A 27,959-nucleotide genomic window follows, 5' to 3' on the forward strand; every position below is an offset into this window, starting at 1 on the left:
TGTCTCAATTAAGTCACCTCTCAACCTTCTTCTCTCTAATGAAAACAGCCTCAAGTCCCTCAACCTTTCCAGTCAGAGTTTCCCTCCATACCAGGCAACATCCTAGTAAATCTCCTCTGAACCTTTTCCAAAGTTACCACTTCCTTCCTATAACAGTGACCAAAACTGCACGCAATACTCCCAAGTGCGGCTGCACCAGTGTTTTGTACAGCTGCAACATGACCTCATGTTTCTGAAACTCGATCCCTCTACTCATAAAAGATAACACACCGTATGCATTCTTAACAGCCCATCAACCTGGGTGGTAACTTTCAGGGATCTGTATACATGGACACTGAGATCTCTCTGCTCATCTACACTACCAAGAATCTTACCATTAGCCCACTACTCTGCATTCCTGTTGCCCCTACCGAAGTGAATCACCTCACACTTTTCTGCATTAAACTCCATTTGCCACCTCCCAGCACAGCTCTGCAGCTTATCTAAGTCCCTCTGTAATCTACAATATCCTTCGTCACTATCTACAGCAGTACTGACCTGAGTGTCATCTGCAAATTTACTAACCCATCCTTCTATGCCTTCATCCAGGTCATTTATAAAAATGACAAACAGCAGTGGGTTTCCTCCGGGTGCTCCGGTTTCCTCCCACAGTCCAGAAATGTGCAGGTTAGGTGAATTGGCCGTGCTAAATTGCCCGTAGTGTTAGTTGAAGGGGTAAACGTAGGGGAATGGGCTTGGGTGGGTTGCTCTTTGGAGGGTTGGTAAGAACTTGTTGGGCTGAAGGGCCTGTTTCCACACTGTAAGTAATCTAAAAAAAAGATCCTTGTGATACACCACTAATAACTGAACTCCAGGATGAACATTTCCCATCAACCACCACCCTCTGTCTTCTTTCAGCTAGCCAATTTCTGATCCAAACCTCCAAATAACCCTCAACCCCATGCCTCCTTATTTTGTGCAGTAGCCTACCATGGGGAACCTTATCAAATGCCTTACTGAAATCCATATACACCACATCAACGGCTTTACCCCCATACACCTGTTTGGTCACCTTCTCAAAGAACTCAATAAGGTTTGTGAGGCATGACCTACCCTTCACAAAACCATGCTCACTATTCCTGATCAACTTATTCCTAACAAAATGATTATAAATCCTATCTCTTACAACCTTTTCCAACACTTTAACCACAACCAAAGTAAGGCTCACTGGTCTATAATTACCAGGGTTGTCTCTACTTGAACAAGGGAACAGCATTTGCTATCCTCCAGTCTTCTGGTACTATTCCTGTAGACGATATATCAATAAATATTTCATATTAGTCTAATGGCAAATATAAAACCACTGGTAATTGTTGCTAAAGCCTATTTGGTTTATTAATGTCCTGTTCTGACTTAGGTGTGACTCGAAACCCACAAGATGTGGTTGATTTTCATCACTGCTGGATTAGGTAATTACATGGCCAGGCATATTCCCCATTGTTCCATGACTATCGAGCTGAAAGGTCAACCCTGGACCACTGAAGAGTGCAGGAAAGCATACTACAATCGGCATCAGTCATACCTAAAAAGGAGATTTTAATCGAGTAAAGCTACATCATGGTCAAAAAGTGTGGCGCTAGGAAAGCACAGCCGGTCAGGCAGCATCTGAGGAGCAGGAGTGTCGACCTTTTGAGCATAAGCACTTCATTAGGAATGCCCTCACTTTCTCCTAAAGCTACATTCATGGCATTTTTTGCGTGGCAAACAACATGAAACAAATAGGATAAAGTCAATCCACAAACCACAGATCAGATTGAAATGCTGGATTCTTGTTATATCTAGTCACGAATTGTGGTAGACAATTAAAATATATCTTTACCTGCAATGATGGCAATGCTGAAGGATTTTCAACAATCTTGTATCAGAGGTGTCAAGTGGATGAGCTAATCAGTTTCCTTATAAGGCTGTCAGACAGATACGACTCTTCAGCTAAGTCAATTCACTTCACATGATCTCAGAGTGACTGAAGACATTAGATACTATAAGGGCAGTGGGCCCTGATATCATTAAGCAATGGTACTAAAGATTTGTGCAGAAACAACTGGAACCCTACTTAACCTGTTCCAGTACAACTACAACACTGGCATCTAGCTGACAACCTGAAAATTACCCAGGTATGTCCTGTACAGAAAAAGTAGGACAAATCCAATGCGGCCAATTACTACTACAACAGCCAATCCTTGCCCATCAGAAACATGATAGATGATGTTACTGACAATGCTCTCAAGCAGCATTTACAAAAAGAATAACCTACTCACAGATCTTCAGCTTGAGTTCCATTAGAGCCACTCAGCTCCTGACCTCATTCCAGCTTTGTTTCAAACAAGAGCTGAATTCAGGGACTGCCCTTAACATTAGGGCTGCATTCGACTGAGTTTGGCATCAAGGAACCCTTGCAAAAGTGGAATCAACAGGTATTGGGGACAAACTGTCTGCTGGTTAGAGTCATTCCTGGCACAAAGCAAGATGGTTGTGGTTGCTGGAGGTCAATGATGTCAGTTCCAGGCTATCACTGAAGGAGTTCCTCAGGATAGTGTCCTAGGCCCAACCACCTTCAGCTGCTTCATCAATGACCTTCTCTCCATCATAAGGACAGACGAGGGGATGTTTACAGATGTCTATTCAATGTTCCCCATTTACAACTTCTCAGGTATGGAGGAAGTCTGTGTCCATTTACAGAAAAACCTGAATAATGTTCAGACTTGGGCTGGCAAGTGTCAAGTAACATAATGATTGCCTAACATTTGTACAACCTCCAGAAAGAGAGAATCTAACCATTTTCCCTTGGTTCTATTCAGTGGTGCTACCGTCATTGAAACCCTTATTCTCAACGTCCTGGGTATTACCAGTGTTCAGAAACCCAACTGGACCAGCCATATAAACACAGTGGCTACAACAGCAGGTTAAGATGGTGATGGACTAGGTGGGCTAAGCCTGGGACCGTCTGCTCTTGTCAGCTTTCTATTTGTTTTCTTTAGCTATCTTCAGATTCTTTTTCCTTTCTTTCTTTTAATCTTGTTTTCTTTACTCTTGGATCTGGAGAGAGGCAAGTAAGAGAGGAGTTCTCCAGAATGGGCATCAACTCCACACCAACCCGGGGTCTCCCAGTGAGCAAAGAGCTGACTCCCCGGCACAGATTGGCAGGCTAGGCTGAGGCTCTGGGTCTGAGGCTGGGCCCAGCTGCGTGAAGGAAAGACGGCGGTATCAGCACAACGTGGCGGTCTTCCGGTGTGGTGGCCTTGTCCCCACATAGAGGTCTTCTTTGTCTTTAGCTTCCTGGTGTTTGAGAGGCGTGGCAGGTGTCAGCCTGGCGTGGTGGTCTGCATCGGTGGAGGCTTCTAGCCCAGTGTTCCAGTGACCCAACATGGTGGTCTTGTCCTGGCTGCGCCTTCAGAGTTTCCACTCATTGCTTAACTAGGCTTTCCCTGAGTCTAGGTGCTGTTCACTGAACTGTGATAAACTTTGTCTTAATTTTAGAACAAATAACAAAGAAGAATGAAGAACAGTACAGCACAGAAACAGGCCCTTTTGTCCTCTAAGCCTGTGCCAACACATTTTGCCCTTCCATACTAAACCTGCTCTCACTTATAGGACCGCTTCCTCTATTCCCTTCCTATTCATGTTTTCATCCAGGTGCTTCATGAATGCTGCTATTGTATCTGCTTCAACACCCCCTCTGGCAGTGCATTCCAGGCACTCACCACCTTTTGTGGGAAAATCCTGCCGTGCACATCTCTTTTAAACATCCCCCCTCGCATCTTGAATCTGTGTCCCCTAGCGATTGATCCCTCCAGCCTGGGAAAATGCCTCATACATTCCACACTGTCCATGCCATTCACAACGTTACAAACTTCTGTTAGATTGCCCTATAACCTCCTCCAATGAAAACAAACTCAGTCTAATCAACCTTTCTTCACAGCTAAAATCCCCTATACCAGGCAACATCCTGGTAAACATTTTCTGTACCCTCTCCAAAGCACATGTTGGACTATAACCTGGTGTTGTGTGATTTTTAACTTTGTCTACCCCAGTCCAAAGCCACACCTCCACATCATGCCTTCCAACGAAGGCAAGTATACCATAGGCCTTTTTTGCTATCTTATCTACCTGCGCAGCCACCTTCAATGCTTTGTGGACCTGCACACCCAGATCCCTCTGCAAATCAACACTTCTAAGGGTTCTGCCATTCATTGTACAATTTCCACCTGTATCTTGACCTTCCAAAACGCAACAACTGACATTTATCTGGATTAAACTCCATCTGCCATTTTTCTGCCCATGCCTCCAACTGGTCTGTATCCTCTGACAATCCTCCTCACAATCTGCAACTTCACTAATCTTTACTTTTCTAAAACTTATTATCTATGACTCCTGTCATTGATGTAGGTGCTGTGGTTGGGTGACTTCTAAAACATTTCACTGTATTTTTCATGTAAAAGTACACCAAACAATAAATTTCTATTCTATTCTATTCTAAGAGCAGATCAGAGGTTAGAGATTCTGCAGGGAGTACCACACCATCTATAACACACAAGTCAGGAGTGTGATGAAATATTCTCTATTGGCCTGAATGACTGCAGCTCCATCAACACTTAGGAAGCTCTGCAAAATTGAGGACAATGTAGCCTGTTTGATTGGCACTACATCCAACACCTTCACTTGTACAGAGCAACATGGAGAATTGGTCATTGGGAAAAGAATTGCATTCATTTAAATAACAACTTTCATAACCTTGAAACTTCCCAAACTGCTTTTTAGCCAACAAGGTGTAGTCATTGTACAACATGACTGTGAATTTTCACAAAGCAAGCTGCCTCAATTGGAAAATAACCAGATTATCTGTTCAGTAATGAGATGGAGGGATAAATAGTGGCTAGAACCCTTGAAGAACATCCCTACTTTTTGTTGGAGCAGTGTCATGGGATCAGTTATGTTGATGATGTTTTGATTTAACATCTAACCCAAAAGATGATAACCTCTGACAATGCAGCACTTCCTCAGTACCATATCAGAAATCAGTCTGGATTATGACTCATGTACCAGAGTAGTACTTGCAACAAAAACAATCTGACTCAGAAGTGAGATTGGTATCCACTGAGGGAGAAACACAGAACTGGACATTCTCAGTTCATATTTACTGATGTGGACATACACTGCAGACAGGGTAGAAGTTATAGCAATAGCATTAGGTTTAGAAGATAGTAGGTATATTTAAGGGGAATATACTGCAAGCTCGTACGGAAGAAAATCTATATGCATTATCTACCAGCATACTCTGAGTCACCTATTATTTTATTCTGATTATTTTTCATGACTAATCCAATCAAACTCAAGAGAATACATGGGCTGTGCAGAGGCAGGAAGGTGGTTGTTCACAATCCTACTAGTTAGCATCATTCATCATTATTTGTGCAAGAACACTAACTAATTGACTCATCAGTCCAAATAAGAGACCAGTGCAAACCACAGAGAAGTGCATCTTATTAGAAGCAATGCAGCAATCATTAAATAGCCCAATCCTGTTATTACAAGAACAGATGCTGGACATTTACTTGTGTAAATTACTGAGGTGTAATTAATTACAATGTTATAGTTTTAAAATCCTAAGCTTTATTTTTCAGCTACAAGATGTATTTATATAGATTTTACTCAGAATTTGGAGGGAACAGATATAAAGGCTGTGACTGAAGATGTTAGAACAGTTTTCAAGATCAGTATTGTTGTTGGTGATGTGCATTATGCAGGGCAATACCTGAGCTGCCACAACTAAGCATCATGGATGGCTTTGAGGCTTATTTTGTGTAAAATGTTTGCTCCTCTCTCCCTGCTTATTTGTCTAATTACAGGTTTACTGCACCATCTGGAGAGATGTTCCAGGCCAGTATTGCAGGAATGCTGCACTGTTGAAGGTATATACTTCAGATGAGACATCAAGCCATCTGTTTCTAATGCTTCAAGTAGGCATCAATGATTTACAACATAACTGAAGAAAGGAGGAACTATTTCACTGCCAGGGCCAATGACTGAGCCAACACCAGTGTAACGTGGAATAATTAATATCTTGTCTCATTGCTGTTTACAGGATTTTGCTGCACATATAGTGGTTTTCACCATTTTCTACTTGGTAAGACTCATTGCATTTCAAAGTTATTTTTCAAACAGTTCAAGTGGATCTTTTATGTTGCAGTTATAGAGTCATAGAGACAGACAGCATGAAAACAGACCCTTCGGTCCAACCCGACCAGATATCCCAACCCAATCTAGTCCCACCTGCCAGCACCTGGCCCATATCCCTCCAAACCCTTCCTATTCATATACCCATCCAGATGCCTTTTAAATGTTGCAATTGTACTAGCCTCCACCATTTCCTCTGGCAGGAGACCAGAATTGCACGGAATATTCCAACAGTAGCCTAACTAATGTCCTGTACAGCCGCAACACGATCTCCAACATGTACTCAATACTCTGACCAATAAAGGAAAGCATACCAAATGCCTTCTTCACTACCCTATCTAACTGTGACTCTCCTTGATCTGTTCCATGTGTTCATCACTCTGGTTTTTGTTGTCATGAGCATGCTGCCATGACTGAGGGTGGAAAATTACACTGTTCCTCCAGTTCCACAACTCCATCAGTTACAATATAAAATAACAATGCCTTTTTTTTTTAACATTTACCAAGCTGACCAATTAAATACCTATCTATATCAAGTTTTAAATAAAAATATGTTATCAACAAGGTTCATCACACAAGACAGTGAGACAGGGGAAGGTAAGTTTCCCTCAAAAAAGTCTGAACTTGAGCATCAGCAGCCTCCATTTTGCAGCAGTGAGAACATGAGAGTGAGAACCATGGGGCTGCCAGGAAGGTAAATCTTTTTTTTCATTTTGGGAATGGTCGGTTTGAGAAGGTGAGTGAACTGATATATTTGGGCAATGGCTGAACCTGAGACACGACATGTTTAGTGTCTCCCACCGGCCCTTCTCCTCTAACCAAATAAAATTCTGTGGTGTGTTGAGAAGGTAAGCTTTTCCTCTTTCTATTTTATTGTGAGATTTAGTCAAACATTTTCTGTTTTTCCTTTTTCATTTATCCATAATTTGATATTATAGTTGGACTAAGTTAAGGTTTAGAGTAAGAATGGCAGGAGATTCCAGACCTGTGTTCTGCTCCTCTTACTCAATGTGAGACCTCAGGGACGTGGCTAACATCCCTGACTTCTTCACATGTAGGAAGTGTGTCCAGCTGCAGCTCTTATTATATCACATGGTGGCTCTGGAGCTGTGGATGGACTCACTTTGGAGCATGGCTCAGGCCAACACAGTGGCTAGCACTGCTACCTCACAGCGCCAGGATTCGATTCTAGCTTTGGGCGATTGTGTGGAGTTTGCACATTCTCCCCGTGTCTGCATGGGTTTCCTCCAGGCGCTCCGGTTTCTTCCCACAATCCAAAGGCGTGCAGGTTAGATGGATTGGCCATGCTGAATTGCCCCATACTGATCAGGGATGTGTAGGTTAGATGCATTATGCAGGGTAAATGTCGAGTAATAGGGTAGGGGAATGGGTTTGGATGGGATACTCTTCGGAGGGTTAGTGTGGACTTTTTGGGCTGAAGGACCTGTTTCCACACTGTAGGGATCTATCTACCTAAACTGAGGTAGTCGTGGATAGCATGTTTAGCGGATTGGTCACATTGCAGATTAGGATTGCTGAGGGAGAAAGGAAATGGGCGACCAAAAGGCACAGAAAGAGTAGGAAGACAGTGCAGGTGTCCCCTGTGGTCATCTCTCTCCAAAACAGGTATGCCATTTTGGATTCTGCTGGGGGAGATGGCTCACCAGGGGAAGGCAGCAGGAGACAGGTCATGGCACCGTGGCTGGCTCTGCTGTACAGAAGGGCAGGAAAAAACGTGGAAGGGCTATAGTCAGAGGGGATTCAATTATAAGGGAAGTAGATAGGCAGTTCTGTGGTCGAAACCGAGACACCCAAATGGTATGTTGCCTCCCAGGTGCACAGATCAGGGATGTCTCAGATCAGCTGCAGGACATTCTGAAGGGGAAGGGTGAACAGCCAGCTGTCGTGGTGCATATAGACACCAATGACATAGGTAAAGAAAACGGGATGAGGTCCTACAAACAGAATTTAGGGAGTTAGGGGCCCAGTCAAAAAGTAGAACCTCAGAGTTAGTAATCTCAGGATTGCTACCAGTGCCACGTGCAAGTCAGTGTAGAAATGATAGAATAAGCAGGATGAATGTATGGCTTGAGACCAGTTCTGGGGAGGTGGAACTATTGCAAACTGGACGGTCTACCCCTTGGCCAGACTGGAATTAATGTCTGAGGGGGTGGTTTTGCTAACGCTGTTGGGTGGTGTTTAAACAAATGTGGCATGATGATGGGAACCAAATGAGGTTGTTACTGGACAATAAGGAGGTAGTAACTAATGCCTGTAAGGAACGAGATAATGAAGTCAGAGTGACCAAGGGGAAGAGGAGACAGGGAGCAGATGATGAATGCAGAGGGACAAGTGGTCTGAGGTACATTTGTTTTCATGCAAAAAGTGTAATACATAAGGCACATTAATTTAGGGCTTGGATTAGTATCTAGGAGTGTGATGTTATTGCTGTTACTGAGATTTGTTTGAGGGAAGGGCATGATTGGCAACTAAATATCCCGGGATACAGATGCTTCAGGCAGGATAGAGAGGAAGGTTTAAGGGATGGAGGAGTTGCATTACTAGTCAGAGAGTATATCACAGCTGTGCTGAAGGAGGGCAAGATGAAGGACTCGAGCAGTGAGGCAATATGGGCAGAGCTCAGAGAGATGAAGGGTGTGGTAACAATGTTGGGGCTGTACTACAGGCCTCCCAACAGTGAACATAATATAGAGGTACAAATACGTAAACAGATCATGGAAAGATACAGGAGCAACAGGGTGGGGGTGATGGGAGGTTTAATTTTCCCAATATTGACAGGGATTCACTTAGTGTTAGAGGTCTAGATGGAACAGAATTTGTAAGGAGCATCCAGGAGCGTTTTCTAGAGCAGTTAGTAAACAGTCCAACTCGGGAAGGGGCCATACTGGAGCTGGTGTTGGGGAATGAGCCCGGCCAGATGGTGAAAGTTTCAGCAGGGGATTAGTCTGAGAATAGTGATCACAATTCCGTAAGTTTTAGAATACTCATGGGCAAAGATGAGAGTGGTCCTAAAGGAAGAGCTAAATTGGGGGAAGGCCAACTATACAAAATTGGGCAGGAGCTGGGAATGTAGATTAGGAACAGCTGTTTGAAGGTAAATCCATGTTTGGTATGTGGGAGGCTTTTAAAGAGAGGTTGCTTAGAGTGCAAGATAGACATGTTCCTGTGAAAATGAGACTAAAATGGCAAGATTAAGGAACCATGGATGACAGGTGAAATTGTGAGCGTAGCTAAGAGGAATAAGGAAGCAATCATTAGGTTTAGGCGACTGAAAACAAATGAAGCTTTCGAAGAATGTCAGGAATATAGGACCAATCTGAAATGAAGATTTAAGAAGGTTAAAAGGGGTCATGAAATATCTTTAGCAAATAGGGTTAAGGAAAATCCCAAAGCCTTTTATTTGTATGTAAGGAGCAGGAGGGCAATGAGAGAAAGGGTTGGCCCACTCAAGGTCAAAGGAGGAAAGTTATGCAAGAAGTCAGAGAAAATGGTTGAAATTCCTAATAAGTACTTTGCATCGGTATTCACCGAGGAGAGGGACATGACGAATTTGATCTGAGGGATAGATGTTTGGTCACTCTAAGTCAAATTGGCATAAAGAGGGAGGAAAGTGTTGGGTATTCTAAAAGGCAGGGAGGAGAAAGTGAGGATTGCAGATGCTGGAGATTAGAGTCGGGAGTGTGGTGCTGGAAAAGCACAGCAGGTCTGGCAGCATCCGAGGAGCAGGAGCATTGACATTTTGGGGATAAGCCCAAATTCCTGATGAAAGGCTTACTCCTGAAACCTTGACTCTCCTGCTCCTCAGATGCTGCCTGAGCCTGTTATTCTAAAAGACATTAAGGTGGACAAGTCCCCAGGTCCAGATGGGATCTATCTCACATTACTGAGGGAAGTGAGAGATTAAATAGCTGGAGCCTTAGCAGATTTCTTTGCAGCATCTTTGAACAGGGACACGTTCCGGGAGGACTGGAGAATTTCTAATGTCCTCTTGTTCAAGCAGGGTAGCAGGGATGATCCAGGTAATTACAGACCGATGAGCCTGATGTCAGTGGTAGGGAAGCTGCTGGAGAAGATACTGAGGGATAGGATCTATTTACATTTGTAAGAAAATGGGCTTATCAGTAATAGGTAGCATGGTTTTATGCAGGGAAGGCCACGTCTTCCCTGCATAATAGAATTCTTTGAGGAAGTGACAACATTGATTGTTGAGGGAAGGCTGTAGACGTCATATACATGGACTTCAGGATGGCAGTTGATAAGGTTCCCCATGATAGGCTGATGGAGAAAGTGAAGTTGCATGGGTTCCAGGCTGTACTAGCTAGATGGATAGAGAACTGGCTGGGCAACAGGAGACAGAGAGTAGATAAGTATGTACCTGTCAGGCAGGGAGGAAGCTATAGAACGCGGGAGCCGTGGTTTACGAAGGAACTGGAATCTCTGGTTAAGAGGAAGAAGAAGGCTTATGTTAGGATGAGATGTGAAGGCTCAGTTAGGGTGCTTGAGGGTTACAAGGTAGTCAGGAAAGACCTAAAGAGAGAGCTCAGAAGAGCCAGGAGGAGACATCAGAAGTTGTTGGCAGATAGGATCAGGGTAAACCCTAAGGCTTTCTACAGGTATTTAAGGAATAAAAGAATGACATGAGTAAGATTAGGGCCAATCAAGGATAGTAGTGGGATTTTGTGTGTGGAGTCAGAAGAGATAGACGAAGCACTAAATGAATATTTTTCAACAGTATTCACTCTAGAAAACGACAATGATATCGAGGAGATTACTGGGATACAGCCTACTAGGCGAGGTGGGATTGAGGTTCACAAGGAAGAGGTATGAGAAATCCTGCAGAGTGTGAAAATAGATAAGGCCCCTGGGCCGGATGGGATTTATCCTAGGATCCTCTGGGAAGCCAGGGAGGAGATAGCCGAGCCTTTGGCATTGATCTTTAAATCGTCATTGTCTATAGGAATAGTACCAGAAGACTGGAGGACAGAAAATGTGGTTCCCCTGTTCAAAAAGGGGAGTAGAGACAACCCTGGTAATTATAGACCAGTGAGCCTTACTTCAGTTATTGGTAAAGTGTGGAAGGGGTTATATGAGATAGGATCTATAATCATCTAGGAAAAAATAACTTGATTAGGGATAGTCAGCACGGTTTTGTGAAGGGTAGGTCATGCCTCACAAAACCTATTGAGTTCTTTGAGAAGGTGACCAAACAGGTAGATGAGAGTAAACTGGTTGATGTGGTGTATATGGATTTCAGCAATGCGTTTGATAAGGCTTCCCTCAGTAGGCTATTGTACAAAATGCGGAGGAATGGGATTGTGGGAGATATAGCAGTTTGGATCAGAAATTGGCTTCCTGAAAGAAGACAGAGGGTGGTGGTTGATGGGAAATGTTCATCCTGGAGTCCAGTTACCAGTAGTATACTGCAAGGGTTGGTGTTGTGTCTACTGCTGTCCGTCATTTTTATAAACGACTTGGATGAGGGTGTATAAGGGGGGGGTTAGTAAATTTGCAGATGACACTAAGGTTGGTGGAGTTGTGGATAGTGACGAAGGATGTTGTAGGTTACAGAGAGACATAGATAAGCTGCAGAGCTGAGCTGAGAGGTGGCAAATGGAGTTTAATGCGGACAAGTGTGAGGTGATTCACTTTGGTCGGAGTAACCAGAATGCAAAGTACTGGGCTAATGGTAAGATTCTTGGTAGTGTAGATGAGCAGAGAGATCTCAGTGTCCAGGTACACAGATCCTTGAAAGTTGCCACCCAGGTTGACAGGGTTGTTAAGAAGGTACACAGTGTTTTAGCTTTTATTAATAGAGGGATTGAGTTCCGGAACCAGGAGGTTATGCTGCAGCTGTACAAAACTCTGGTGTGGCCGCACTTGGAGTATTGTGTACAGTTCTGGTCACTGCATTATAAGAAGGATGTGGAAGCTTTGGAAAGGGTGCAGAGGAGATTTACGAGGATGTTGCCTGGTATGGAGGGAAGGTTTTACAAGGAAAGACTGAAGGACTTGAGGCTGTTTTCGTTAGAGAGAAGGAGGTTGAAAGGTGACTTAATAGAGACATATAATATAATCAGAGGGTTAGATGGAGTGGACAGGGAGAGCCTTTTTCCAAGTATGGTGACGGCGAGCACGAGGGGGCATAGCTTTAAATTGAGGGGTGATAGATATAGGACAGATGTCAGAGGTAGTTTCTTTACTCAGAGAGTAGTAAGGGTATGGAATGCTTTGCCTGCAACGGTAGTAGATTCACCAACTTTAAGTGCATTTAAGTCGTCATTGGACAGGCATATGGACGTATATGGAATAGTGTAGGTTAGATGGGCTTCAGATTGGTATGACAGGTTGGCGCAACATCGAGGGCCGAAGGGCCCTTACTGCGCTGTAATGTTCGAAGAGTTACTTGACCTGAAATATTTACTCAGATTTTCCGGCAATTTCTGTTTTTGTTTCAGATTTCCAGCATCCGCAGTTCTTTCGGTCTTCTGTATGAGATTTTGTGGTGGTTCTTAGTAAACACAATTATGAGTTTATTAAAACAAAACTTATTCAATAAAGATGAACTAATTGTTTATCATACACAGTTAGTAATACAGAAGTATAAATCCTCATCCCTATAAATATTTCCAACATATACACGCATACCTCACTTCAGAAAAGGAGAGGAAAAAAAATCTGTTTAGAGATTGGTTTTCTGAATAAAAATTTTGGCCAATGGGTTACTTTTGATGGCAAAAGGATAAAACGTAGGATATTCTGAAGATAGTTTCTCTATTTTTTGGCATGTGTCAAGAAAGCACACCAACGCCTCTACATCCTCAGAAGGCGAAGGAAATTTGGCATGTACACAAGAACTGTGACCAATTTTGGATGTAGGTTTGCTCGATGAGCTGGAAGGTTTATTTTCATGAAAACGAACCTTCCAGCTCAGTGGGCAAACTTACATCCAGAACCTCAGCCTGAGCTACAAATCTTCTCAAAGCTCATTGTGACCAATTTTTACAGCTGCACCATAGAAAACATCCTATCCAGATGCACCACAGCTTGGCATGGTAACTGCAGTGCTCAAGACTGCAGTAAACGACAGAGAGTTATGAATGCAGCTCAGTCCAACTCAAAAACCAGCCTTCCTTCCACTGGCTCCATCTACACTTCCCGTTGCCTTGGAAAAACAACCGACATAATCAAAAATCCCTCCCACCTCGGCTTATCTCTCTTCAATCCTGATGCATCTGGCAGACGATACAAAAGTTTGAAAACATATACCAACAGATTCAAGAACAGCTTCTTCCCTACTGTTATCAGAGCTAGAAGTAAACCTCTCATATTAGAATTGATCTTTCACTATACCTTCTCTGTAGCTGTAACACTATATTCTGAGTTTTGTTCTATTACCCTGATGTGCTTATGTAAGGTATAATTGACTGGTTAGCACACAAAATAATACTTTGCATTGTATCTCAGTACATGTGACAAAAATAAATCAAATCAAATCCAAGTCCTGCAGATGCAGCTTCTTCAGGAAGTATAATCCTTAGATGTTTTTCCATATACAATCTTAATGGAAACAATGTTGCACCCTGAACTAGGCAGCTTTCTTTTCACAAATGAGACACAGTAGCTGGCCAGCTTGTTCATAGCATGCTTTCCTCCAACTCAGTTTGTTCTTAGTCAGTTTCTCACAAACTGGATCAGAGAAACAAGAACCTCTCTCAGCCAGTCACTGGTCAAAGAAAAACAACAGGTTCTACAACAAAGTAAACAACTATCACCAATCATGTGATTTTTAGGAAGACTTATTTAAAAAAAAATTCCAATGTCCAAGATGAACTTTTAACAACATATTTTGAAGAAACCACTTTGTGCCCGTTCATAATAGAACATAGAACATTACAGTGCAGTACAGGCCCTTTGGCCCTCGACGTTGCACCAACCTGAGAAACCAACCTGAAGCCCGTCTAACCTTACACAATTCCATTTTTGCCCATATGACTATCCAATGACCATTCAAATGCTCTTAAAGTTGGTGAGTCTACTACTGTTGCAGCCAGTAAAAGCTTGAAATAAATTCCTTTCTACACAATCCTGCAAAACTTAAGTCCTACAAGAGATGGCAAATATAAATCGTCCTCCTAAATGCATGTTCATGGGTAAGCGGGCAAGTGTGAAGAAGAACTAGAATTGACATGTTAATTTTATTCTTCTCCCTCTACAGGTGCTGCTAGACTTGGCGAGTTACATCAGTGCTTTCTGCTTTTATTTCAGATCAAAAGCAGTATTTTGCTTTTATCACAAAATTGAGAAAGTCAAACAGGAAGGAAGCTTGTTTTTAATGAGGTAGTAAACAGAATCTAAAGATGTCTCCAATAGGAAATAAAGAAATAATATATATTTTTGTAATAAACGACTCAAGGCTGCGTCTGTAGCAACCACTGGAGCATTGGTGACTACAACTGCCAGCTTTAGTCAAGCCCTTAGCTGGTTTAAAATGTCAGAAACTTACAAAAATCTGCATTAACATTAACACCTTTAACCAAGTAAATAATGCCAAGGTGCTTCACAGGAGCATGATTACACAAAATTTGATGTGAGTCATTAAAGGGAAATATAAGGGCATATGCTGAAAAGTTTGATCCAAGAGATTTGAAAGATGCATCTTTGAGGAGAGGAGTTATTGTAAGAGTTTGTACTCATCATCCTCCATGTCGAAAGCGATTTTTCCATGTGGATGGTGTGTGGTGCCTGTGCGTTCACAGAAGACTTACGGGTCCTTCTTCCTGGCCCTCCCATAGTGAGGATCTCGGCGAGCAGAGATGCTGGAGGAAACTTGCAGATTGTGATGATTGTGAGGCTAATTTTGACGGTATTAGGCAAGAGCTTTCAAAAGCTGATTGGAAAGCAGACGTTAGCAGATAAAGGGATGGCTGGAAAATGGGAAGCCTTCAGAAATGAGATAATGAGAATCCAGAGAAAGTATATTCCTGTCAGGGTGAAAGGGAAGGCTGGTAGGTAAAGGGAATACTGGATGACTAAAGAAATTGAGGGTTTGGTTAAGAAAAAGAAGGAAGCATATGTAAGGTATAGACAGGATAGACAGAGTGAATCCTTAGAACGGTATAAAGGAAGTAGAAGTATACGTAAGAGGGAAATCAGGAGGGCAAGACGGGGACATGAGACAGTTTTGGCAAATAGAATTAAGGAGAATCCAAAGGGTTTTTACAAATACATTAAGGACAAAAGGATAACTAGGGAGAGAATAGGGCCCCTCAAAGATCAGCAAGGCAGCCTTTGTGTGGAGCCACAGAAAATGGGGGAGATACTAAATGAATATTTTGCATCAGTATTTACTGTGGAAAAGGATATGGAAGGTATAGACTGTAGGGAAATAGATGGTGACATCTTGGAAAATGTCCAGATTACAGAGGAGGAAGTGCTGGATGTCTTGAAACGGTTAAATGTGGATAAATTCCCAGGACCTGATCAGGTGTACCCGAGAACTCTGTGGGAAGCTAGAGAAGTGATTGCTGGGCCTCTTGCTGAGAAATTTGTATCATTGATAGTCACAGGTGAGGTGCTGGAAGACTGGAGGATGGCTAACATGGTGCCACTGTTTAAGAAGAGTGGTAAAGCCAGGGAACAATAGACCGGTGAGCCTGACCTCGGTGGTGGGCAAGTTGTTGGAGGGAATCCTGAGGGACAGGATGTACATGTATTTGGAAAGGCAAGGACTGATTAGGGATAGTCAACATGGCTTTGTGGGTGGGAAATCATGTCTCACAAACTTGATTGAGTTTTTTGAAGCAGTAACAAAGAATATTGATAAGGGCAGAATAGTAGATGTGATCTATATGGACTTCAGGAAGGCGTTTGACAAGGTTCCCCATGGGAGACTGATTAGCAAGGTTAGATCTCATGGAATACAGGGAGAACTAGCCATTTGGATACAGAACTGGCTCAAAGGTAGAAGACTGAGGGTGGTGGCGGAGGGTTGTTTTTCAGACTGGAGGCCTGTGACCAGTGGAGTGCCACAAGGATCGGTGCTGGATCCACTACTTTTTGTCATTTATGTAAACGATTTGGATGTGAGCATAAGAGGTACAGTTACTAAGTTTGCAGATGACACCAAAAGTGGACAGCGAACAGAGTTACCTCAGATTAAAACAGGATCTGGACCAGATGGGACAATGGGCTGAGAAGTGGCAGATGGAGTTTAATTCAGATAAATGCAAGGTGCTGCATTTTGGGAAAGCAAATCTTAGCAGGACTTATACACATAATGGTAAGGTCCTACGGAGTGTTTCTGAACAAAGAGACCTTGGACTGCAGGTTCATAGCTCCTTGAAAGTGGAGTCGCAGGTAGATAGGATAGCGAAGGAGGTGTTTGGTATGCTTTCCTTTATTGGTCAGAGTATGGAGTACAGGAGTTGGGAGGTCATGTTACGGCTGTACAGGACATTGGTTAGGCCACTGTTGGAATATTGCATGCAATTCTGGTCTCCTTCCTATCGGAAAGATGTTGTGAAACTTGAAAGGGTTCAGAAAAGATTTACAAGGATGTTGCCAGGATTGGATGATTTGGGCTGTTGGGAGAGGCTGGGGCTGTTTTCCCAGGAGCGTCAGAGGCTGAAGGGTGACCTTATAGAGGTTTACAAAATTATGAGGGGCATAGATAGGATAAATAGACAAAGTCTTTTCCCTGGGATCGAGGAGTCCAGAACTGGAGGGCATAGGTTTAGGGTGAGAGGGGAAAGATATAAAAGGGACCTAAGTGGCAACTTTTTCACGCAGAAGTTGGTATGTGTATGGAATGAGCTGCCAGAGGATGTGGTGGAGGCTGGTACAATTGCAACATTTAAGAGGCATTTGGATGGGTATATGAATAGGAAGAGTTTGGAGGGTTATGGGCCAGGTGCTGGCAGGTGGGATTAGATTGGGTTGGGATATCTGGTCGGCGTGGACAGGTTGGACCGAAGGGTCTGTTTCAATGCTGTACATCTCGATGAGTCTATGTTGAGTCCAATGCCACTTATCCTTAAGCCATTCATCTTCTGAATGAACATAAATGTTCACCGTGCACTTTTGCTCTTTATGAATGTGGATATTTTCTTTGTTTTGCCCTTCTGGGGCATCCATATTACAGCTATGCCCTTTCAAAGGACAATTCCCTGAGTTCAAGGATTTTGGGAGATTGAAGAAAGTCAAACACGAAGAGATGCTATCTGCGCTTTGCTTGAAGTTGAAGTGTTGAGAATGTCAACTGTTTCTCTGGTACTTGGAAGCGACACTTGAAATCATGAAGATCATTTCTACAATTGGCAAAAGGTAATTAAGAAGTAAACTGGCTCAGATTTGTCCAACAGTTGTGGTTCTTACAGTGCAAATTACCTCCTTTCTTGAAGTGTGTGATCATTATAGCCTCTCTAAGGTCATTTGAAGCTTCAATTTTTCCAGAACTTTAAAAATGGATCTTGTAACTGAGATGTCAGTGTGCATTCTCCATATTTCACAACTTACATTCAAATTAGGGCCACTGTCATTCACTAAGGTCACAGCTGATCTGATTATAATCTCAAAACCACATTCTTGCCTGAGTTCTCATCAACTATAGGTATGTCCCATTTAAAGTATGCTCTAATACTGTGCTCAAAAACAGAAATTGCTGGAGAAACTCAGCAGGTTTGGCAGCGTCTGTGGGGAGAAAGCAGAGTCTATGTTTCAGAACTTCATGCATTTGGAAAGGCAAGGACTGATTAGGGATAGTCAGCATGGCTTTGTGTGTGGGAAATCGTATCTCACAAACTTGAGTGAATTTTTTGAAGACGTACCAAGATGATAGATGAAGGTAGAGTGGTAGACATTGTCTACATGGACTTTAGCAAGGCCTTCAACAAGGTTCTGCACGGCAGACTGATTGTAAGATTAGATCATGTGGGATCCAGGAACAGGTAGCCAATTGGATACAAAATTGGTTTGCCAGTACGAGACAGAGGGTAATGGCAGGGAATTGCTAGTCAGACTGGAGGCCTGTATCCAGAGGAGCACCACAAGGATCGGTGCTGGGTTCACTTAGTTCATCATTTAGAAAATTGATTTGGATGTAGTTATAGAAGGCATGGTTGGTAAGTTTACAAATGACACCAAAATTGGTGTTATAGTGGACAGTGCAGAAGGGTATCTAAGTGTACAACAGGATCTTGATTCACTGCAAGAGACTAGAGAAGAAATTCTGGGGGCCCTAACTAATACTTCTGCATCATCATTAGCCACGGATAAGGTTCGGGAGGATTGGAGGGTAGAGAATATTACGCCCATATTCAAGAAGGGCTCTAAAGAATAATCTGGGGATTACAGACAGGTAAGCTTAACATCTGTGTTTGGTAAATTACTTGAGATGATTCTGAGACATAAGATATACAAGCATTTGGAAAGACAGGGTTTGATTAGGAATAGTCAGCATGGTTTTGTGTGTGGGAAATCATGCCTCACAAATTTGTTAGTACGCTTTCATGAAGTGACCAGGAAGGTGAACAAGGACAGGGTGGTAGACGTAGTCTACATGGATATCAGTAATAACGTTCCACACGGTCGGCTGCTCTGGAAGGTTAGATCGCATGGAATTCATAGATCGCAAATTGGATCCAGAATTGGCTTGATAGTAGGAAGCAGAGGGTAACAGTGGAAGGCTGCTTGTCGGACTGGAGGCCTGTGACTTGTGAAGTGCCTCAGGGATCGGTGCTGGGCTCATTGCAGTTTGTTATCTATATCAATGATTTGGATGAAAATGTACAAGGCACGATTACTAAGTTCGCAGATGACACTAAAATAAGCAGTATCGTGGAGAGTAAGGAAGGTTATCAGAAATTGCAGCAGGAACTAAATCAGCTGGGGAAGTGGGCGGAGAAATGGCAAATGGAGTTTAACATAGATAAGTGCAAGGTCTTGCATTTTGGAAAGTCAAGTCAAGGTAGGAGTTTGACGATGAATAGTAGAGCATTAAGGCGTGTAGTAGAACCTTGGAGTTCAGGTGCACATTTCTCTGAAACTGAAGTCACAGGTAGATAGGGCAGTGAAGGAGGCTTTTAGCACACTGACCTTCATCAGTCAGGACACTGAGTGTAGAAGTTGGGAAGTTATGTTGCAGTTGTAAAGGATGTTGGTGAGGCCACATTTGGAGTATTGTGGTCAGTTTTAGTCACCTTGCTATAGGAAGGAGTCAAAAAGTGTGGTGCTGGAAAAGTACAGCCAGTCAGGCAACATCCGAGGAGCAGGAGAGTTGATGTTTCAAGCGTAAGCTCTTCATCAGGACTGTGATGAAGAATAAAAGGGAACCTGAGGGGCAACCTTTACACAGAGGGTGGTAGACGTATGGAATGAGCTGCCAGTAGAAGTAGTTGAGGTGGATACATTAACAACATTTAAAAGGCATTTGGACAAATTCATGGATAGGGAAGTCTTAGAAGGATATGGGCTGAAAATGTGTTGCTGGAAAAGCGCAGCAGGTCAGGCAGCATCCAAGGAGCAAGAGAATCGATGTTTCGGGCCCGAACTCCTGCTCCTTGGATGCTGCCTGACCTGCTGCGCTTTTCCAGCAACACATTTTCAGCTCTGATCTCCAGCATCTGCAGTCCTCACTTTCTCTTAGAAGGATATGGGCCAAGTGCAGGGAAATAGGGTGAGAATGGATGGACATTTTGGTCAATGGGTCTGTCTCCGTGCTGTAGGTCTCTATGACTGAAACCAGCGTAGGGTGTCATTGTGAGAGGGGGGAAGGCCATTGAGGGGTTGGCGGGTGGTGGGGCAAGATGAGCAAGAAGAGGTGGTGGAGGTGGCAGGAGAGTAGGGCGGAAAGCATGGGGCGACGTGCAAATGGGTAGAAGAGGGAAGGAGCGATTGAGAGGATCACAGGAGAGGGGAAGAGGAGTTGAGAGTCCATAGATGTTTTTAAATATCTGATAAACTGAACTTCAATTAAGTCAGGTAAGATTTGAATTTCTTCAGCTTTCTATGTGCAGCAGCATGTAATACACAGAGACTTTTGCCATTGCCTAACTTCTTCTCCTATGTCCTGAGATAATCTATATAAACGCAGCTCCCAAAGACACATTTACATTCAAACACTGATTGGTTTCTTCAATTGCACTGACAATGGCTCACAATTTTTATTCTTCTACCTCACTTGAAAATTTTATGAACAAGAATATTAAACTTTCAATCCTGTTCTAACTTAGTCAATATCTCCATTACAGATTTATATTTACATCTTCTAGACTCAAATAATGCTTCTAACTCTACTATTGAATTGTGCATGTTCATACATTCCTAACTCTAGTTATTGGGTGACTGACCCTTTCTCACATTTAATCTTCTGCAACTCCTGGCCTGTCTACAATGGGATTTTTATCTGCCTCTTCCTCAAAGCATTCTCCTCTCCGTTTCTCTTCCAATAAGATTTTCTCAATAATTATTCAGCTAAGCTGCTGCTTCTATTTCAAAAGCTTCAATATACCTTCTCTTACTGAAGAGTCTCAAAGTTGAACTTGCTTACGCCCCTTCGCCATGCTCATCTAACTCCTCCTGCACTATTCGGTTTAGTCTCTCCATAATGACATTGGTGCTGGTTTGCTTCAAAGCAGTATCGCCCAGGCTTGTTAAATGCGTTAACCATATGGAGCCCTAGCAAAGCTGAAGGCAACAGGAGTCATGGGAAATCTCTCCGGGACATGTGGTCATTGCTAGCGCCTCATGTTGATCAGCAATTATCCCAGGCCTAGCATATTATTGCAGGAGTTCCTCGAGATAGTGTCCTGGGCTCAACCATCTTTCACTGCTTCATCAATGATATTCCCCCCATCCTAAGGTCAGTTGAGGATGTTCGCTAACTCCTTGCTCACTGAAACAGGCCAGGTCCAAATGCAGCAACTAACATTAACATCACACAAGTTGCAGGCAACAACCACCTCCAACAAGTCAGAATCTAACCATTGCACCATGACATTCAATGGTCTCATTGTCATCGCCACTGAATACCCCTCTATCAACTCCCCGGAGGTTAGCATCTACCAGAAACTGAACTGGATTTACTGCACAAGGAATAAAGGCAAACTACTACAGATACTGGAAATTTGAAACAAACACAGAGAATGCGGCAGCAACTCAGTAGGTCTGGTAACAGCCGTGGTGTGACAGAAACGAGAGTTAATATTACAAATTTACTATGACTCTTGCTCAGTTCTGAATGACAGATGACAGCGAAGGCAAGGTGGATGAGCTAAATGATCATCAATGTGGTACAGGAGGACACACAACTGGGGAGTAATTCTTCTTTTAAAATTTACTCCCAAGATGTAGGTTTTGCAGGGTAGGCCAGTATTTATTGCCTATCCCTAACTGCCCTTGAGAATGTGGTTGAGAGTTGCCTTCTTGACCTGCTGTTGTCTATGTCCTGGAGATAGACTCACAATGCTGTTATGGGTGGAATCCCAGGATTTTGACCCCATGCCACTAAAACAGTCGTGATATATTTCCAAGTCTGGATGGTAACTGGCCCCCTTGTCCTCCTCGATGTCAGTGGTTGAGCGCTTGGAAGCTGCTAAAGATCTTTGGTGAATTTCTACAGTGCATCTTGTAGATGCTACCCACTGCTGCTACTGAGCATTAGTGGTGGAGGGAGTGGATGTTTGTGGATGTGGTGCCAATCAAGTGGGCATTTACCCAGTGGGCAGCTAAGAGTCAACCACATTGTCGTGGATCTGGTATCACATGTAGGCCAGACCAGGTGGAGATGGCAGATTTCCTTCCCTGAAGGATATGAATGAACCAGATGGGGTCAACATTAGTCTCTTAATTGCTGATTTTTAAAAATATGAATTCAATCGAAACTGGGTCCCCAGAACATTTCCTGGGTCTCTGAATAGCCGAGGGATAATACCATGAGGCCACTGCCTCCCCTACCACAGAGATCAGATCTGGGTCTCTTATTGTTTGTGATATTCATAAATGATGTCAATGAGAATGTGGGGTTGGGATGATTAGTACATTTGTAGATGACAGAAGATTGGCAAGGTGGTTGACAAATGAGGAAGAAAGTCTTCGGTTACAGAAGAGTATAAATGGATTGGTGAGATGGAATTCAACCTTGAAAAGTGCAGGGTGATGCACTTTTGAAGAAGTAACAAGACAAAGGAGTCCTTAATGAATGATAGGTCACTTTGATGCTCAGAGGAATGGAGGGATCGGAGGGAGTTTGTCCACAGATCCCTGAAGGTGGAAGGAAAGGTTAATGTGTAGTTAACAATGCAATGGGGACACTTGCTTTTATCAGTCATAGATTATAACAGCAGGGAGGTTATGTTAGAGCTGTACTTTTAAAAATTACATGGATGAACATTTGGAATGTCATCATATTTAAGGGCCGAGATTTTGTGCATTTTTGCAGTACAGACGTAATGGGCCTAAGGGCCTCTTCTATTCTGTATAATTCTATGATTCTAAATTGTTGGAGCTGTGGGCTGACAAATGCCTGGCTCCTTATGACACATCATCTTTGAGTATTAAAAGTAGTGCATGGGGAGATTGTTGATGCTTTGGATCTCCAAAATACTTGATATGGGGATGGTTTCCATTAGATTGGAAGAGAGCAAACACAACTCCTTTATTCCAAAAGAGGAGGAAACTACAGTCCAATTAGCTTAACATTTGCCTTGTGGACCAATCTATTGCACTTGTTTGAGGAGGCAACATGTGCAGTGGATAAAAGAGAACCAATGGATATCCTGTCCTTCAATGAGGTGTTACATCCAAGGTTAGTGTGGAAAATGAAAACCCATGGTATGAGAGCAGCATTTTGGTAGGAATAGAAGCGTGGATGTCTAACAGAAGCAGACAGTAGGTGTGAATGGGCCTATTTCAGCTTGACAAGATGTAACCCGTGGTGTGCCACAGAGATCGGTACTGGGACCTGACCATTTTACAAATTGTATCAATTACATGAAGGGATTAGCATGGACCAGATGCTGTACCATCTCTGTGGTTCTACGGATACAAGGTATGGTTGCCAAGTTTGCTGATGACACAAAAATAGGTGGGAAAGTAAGTTGTGAAGAGGACACCACTGAGATTATAAAATAATATTGATTTGTTATGGCAGTGAGAAAGATGTGGCAAAATATGAAACTGCCCATTTTGGAGCAAGAATAAAAAAAGTAGCATATTATCTAAAAGGTGAGAGATTGCAGAGATGTGAGATGCAGAGGTATTTGGATGTTCTCCTACACAAATTGTACAGTATATAATTAAGAAAGCGAATAGAAGGAGGAGAAGTGGGCGGCACGGTGGCACAGTGGTTAGCACTGCTGCCTCACAGCGCCAGAGATCCGGGTTCAATTCCCGCCTCAGGCGACTGACTGTGTGGAGTTTGCACGTTCTCCCCGTGTCTGCGTGGGTTTCCTCCGGGTGCTCCGGTTTCCTCCCACATTCCAAAGATGTGCAGGTCAGGTGAATTGCTGTGCTAAATTGCCCGTAGTGTTAGGTAAGGGGTAGATGTAGGGGTATGGGTGGGTTACGCTTCGGTGGGGCGGTGTGGACTTGTTGGGCCGAAGGGCCTGTTTCCACACTGTAAGTAATCTAATCTAACTGAATACAAAAACAGAGAAGTCATGCTTCAATTATTCAGGACACTAATGAGAACAATATTTATCATCTCCTTTAAGGAAGCAGTTCAGAGAAGGCTTTTCAGACTGAAGGGTCTTCACAGGATACATGTGAAGAGGATGTTTCCTCTTATGGGAGAACTTCATCAGACCTAAGGACTAAGGTCACTGTTTAATAATCAAGGGCCATCATTTAAAACCAGAGATGAGGTGATAGTTTTTTGACTCAGAGGATCTGAGTCTTTGGAACCCTCTTCATGAAAAGGTGGTGGAAGTAGAGTCCTCGGATATTCTGAAGGCTGTAGCAGATAGATACAGGGCATTATCCTCGGCCATTTATGCCACCTACAATCAGACCCCACCGCCAAACATACATTTCCTTCCCACCCCTATTGGTATTCTGCACAGACCATTGTCTCTGCGACTCCCTCGTTAGGTCTATGCCCCCACCAACCCACCCTCCACATCTGGCATCTTGCCTTGCCACCACAGGAAGTGTAAAACATGCACCCGCATCTCCCCCCCACTCCCCCACCTGTGTATAAGGCCCCAAAGGATCTTTCCACACCTGGCAGAGATTTTCCTGTACATCCAACCACCTCATCTACTGTGTCCATTGTCTCAACCCCTCTATCCCCAGTTTGACCCAGAGCTTATGTCGAAACACTGGAACTAATCAGCAACCTGGAGTGCTCAAACTCTGCTGCGTGCTCTGTCACTATCCAATTCCTCCTTAGAAAGAAAGTAAATCGCCCTCAGGAAGAGAATAAAAGCACGGATAAGGTGAGTGAGAGCACGATCAAAAGAGAGGGAGAGGAATAATTAAGACAGAACAAGAGACAGTAAGGGTAGGATTGAAGGTATTAAAGTGAAAGCAAACATTGAGGCAGTTTGCACACGAGAGGGTGACAGCACGAGGGGAATAGGAAAAGGGCATGAGAGAGAAAGTGAGGAACAGGGAGAGACATAATGCCTGAGACCAAGGTAACGAGCCTACTCACTGGTGGCGCTGCAAGCCAACCATATTTCTCTTCCAAATTATTCATGTCTGCATCGAAAGCATTCAGCTGCTGGTAACGAAGGAGGTGGTTATCCAGAAGATCAAACTGCCGTCGGGCATAATGGTAACTTTCATTGTTTCCTATTCTCGGGAAGTCCAGCCATTCAGGGTGCCCAAATTCATTGCCTGTAACATATTAAAGGGTGAGTGAGTATTTTAAAAATTAAAACAGAATAATATGATCTTTTTAAATTAGATTAGATTTCCTACAGCATGGAAACAGGCCCTTCGGCCCAACAAGTCCATACCGACCCTCCAAACAGTAACCCACACAGACCCATTCCTCATATTCACCCTGACTATGGGCAATTTAGCACAACCAATTCACCTAACCTGCACATCTTTGGACTGTAGGAAGAAACAGAGCACCCAGAGGAAACCCATATAGACACCGGAAGAATGTGCAAACTCCACACAGACAGTTACCCAAGGCAGGAATCGAACCAAGGTCCCTGGCACTGTGAGGCAGCAGTGCTAACCACTGAGTCACCGTGCCGCCCTTTCCTAGAAAGTTATCTTCACACCCAACATCAACCGGTGGATTGGAACAGTTTATGGTACAGATTCTTGTTGTGTTGTGCCACGGCTCAGTGAGTAGCATGCTTGCCTTTGAGACAGGAGTTTATGGGTTCAAGTCCCAATCCTGAGATTTGAGCATAAAATTGTGACTGACCATGTAAGTGCAGTATTGAAGCTGTGCTGCACTGTGAATGATGTCAAGTTTTGGATCAGACATCAAGCCAAGGTTGAGTCTTCCCTCCATTAGGGAAGTTCTGTGTTGTGCCTTGACCAATGTTTATCCCTCAATCAACACACCTGAAAGAAGTGACCACAGTCTGTGCTGTATGCATTTCCTACCTTAGCACAGTGACCATATTCCACAAGGTACTTCATTGCCTGTAACATGCTTCGGGACATCCCAAAGTTATGAAAGACACTATATTGTTGTGAGCACAATAGAAGAAACGTGTTGTCTTTTTGTTACCCACTATTCCACCAGTAACAACACCGATTCAATTATATAAGAATAAAACAGAACTGCAGATGCTATAAATCTGAAACAAGAACAGAAATTGCTAGAGAAATTTAGCAGGTCTGGCAGCATCTGTGGACAGAAAGCAGAGTTAATGTTTCACGTCTGTGATCTTTCTTCAGTTGCTTCCAGACCTGCTGAGTTCCTTCAGCAATTTCTATTTTTGTATCAATTTAGTAATTTTGCCTGGTTCCCAATAAGACCAATCATATGTTTGTTAATAGATAATAAATTTAGAATAAAACAACCTCTCAACCACACTGCTTTAATAAACACAAAATTATTGATTTATTGTAAAACTAAACTTATTCCACAAAGATGTAGAATTGTTGAACATACAGTGTATATCAGGACAAAAACAAAAATCCTTTCTCGATATGCTATAACATTCACAAACACACATGCACACAGAAAGGGAAATAAAACTGATTTATCTTTGCAGGGATTAAAGCAAAATACTTCTGGATCATTAAGTCTTAGCACTTAAAGGCAAAAAATGATCAGGCGCGGGAGGCTCAGGTGCCTATTGTCTTGATATTCTGACACACAAAGATGGATGACACTAAACACATGCAGTTGTTGCTGGGAGCCTTTGCAGACACAGTCATTCAGGAGATATTGACAGACTCTTTCAGAAACTCCTAAAGCAAAAGCAACTGCAGGACTCTTGGTATCACAATGGACCCACAAGGGTTCTTTTCCAGAAATAGGAGAACAGAGATAGAAGGCTCCTTTCTTTCAATGACTTTCCCCTCAATTACTTTGAACAATATCCAAAGCAGTAAATGAAACCAGACAATCATAGACCCATGCAGGTGGTCGCTAGTAGACGTGGGGTTGTCACAAGTCAGTGAGACAACCACAAAATGTCTTGTTTAAAAAAAAGTAATTTTTCTTTCATTGACCTGTTCAAAAAAAAATCCACTTGTCAAATAGTCCTTCAAACTAGGTCCACAGAAACTTATGAAAAAATAAGTCCATAACAAAATAAATATAAATTTTGATTCCTTGATCTCCTTTCCCTCAACTACTGGTTGAAAGTGAACAGATCAGATCTCACTGAAATCAAGGCAAGTGTGGTTAGAAATGGCTCAAGCTTCCAGTATGTTCAAGATCCTGCCACGAGGGTGAGACAGAGAGTTGCCAATTAAACTGTAAAATCAATTTTATTTGTGCAAGGTACCTGGCATGCCAATTAGTTGGCAAAAAGATTTAGAACTGTATTATGCACAGTATTAACAGACAAATACGTTTGACTTTTCTAAACCCCACCTATCATTTAACAGGTAAGGTTACCTCATCTATTTTAAATGGCTGAATAGCAGCAATGAAACAGTACATTGGGAAATGTCACCCAAGGCTGAGAAAGAAATCGCCTGCTAAAATGATCAATATTAGATTCCAAGGCTTAGATGACATTTTCACATTATTTCAAAGCCCAACATTTAAGTGCAAAACATAAGGCTGAAGCATTTGCTGCAGTGGTTTAAAGTGAGAGGGGAAAGATTTAAAATGGACCCAAGGTCTGATGTTTTCATGCAGACAGTGGTGCGTCTATAGACCAAGCTGCCAGAGGAAGTGGTGGAGGTGGTACAATTACAACATTTCAAAGGCATCTGATGGGTATATGAATCGCAAGAGTTTAGAGTGATACGGGCCAAATGCTGTGAAACGGGACTAGTCCAGATTGGGATATCTAGTCGGCACGGATGAGTTGGACCAAAGAGTTATCCAGCATGGAAACAGAACCTAAGTGCTCAGTGGATGGTCCATCTCAGCTTTGCCTGGTAGCCCCCAGTATCACAGATAACAGTTTTCAGCCAATTCGATTTGCTCCATGTGATATTAAGAAACAGTTGAGGTATTGAATACTGCAAAGGCTATGAACCCTGACAACATTTTGGCAACAATACTGAAGACTTGTGCTCACGAACTTGCTGGTCCCCTAGCAAAGCTCTTTCAGGATAGTTCTAACACTGGCATC

At 42.9% G+C, this 27,959-nt stretch overlaps 1 protein-coding gene across 3 annotated transcripts in view; it reads right to left on the bottom strand.

Annotated features, from left to right (window-relative positions):
* Positions 1-27,959, bottom strand: part of gbe1b (glucan (1,4-alpha-), branching enzyme 1b) — a 591,749-nt gene that overhangs the window by 67,574 nt on the left and 496,216 nt on the right. For all 3 annotated transcript variants that reach the window (XM_072585795.1, XM_072585794.1, XM_072585793.1), the window contains exon 13: positions 24,884-25,068. In XM_072585795.1, the coding sequence (XP_072441896.1) occupies positions 24,884-25,068 (185 nt within the window). The remainder of the gene's footprint in view (positions 1-24,883; positions 25,069-27,959) is intronic.

This window comes from Chiloscyllium punctatum, chromosome 15 (assembly GCF_047496795.1).
Source record: "Chiloscyllium punctatum isolate Juve2018m chromosome 15, sChiPun1.3, whole genome shotgun sequence".
In the NCBI taxonomy this organism is placed as follows: Eukaryota; Metazoa; Chordata; class Chondrichthyes; order Orectolobiformes; family Hemiscylliidae; genus Chiloscyllium; species Chiloscyllium punctatum.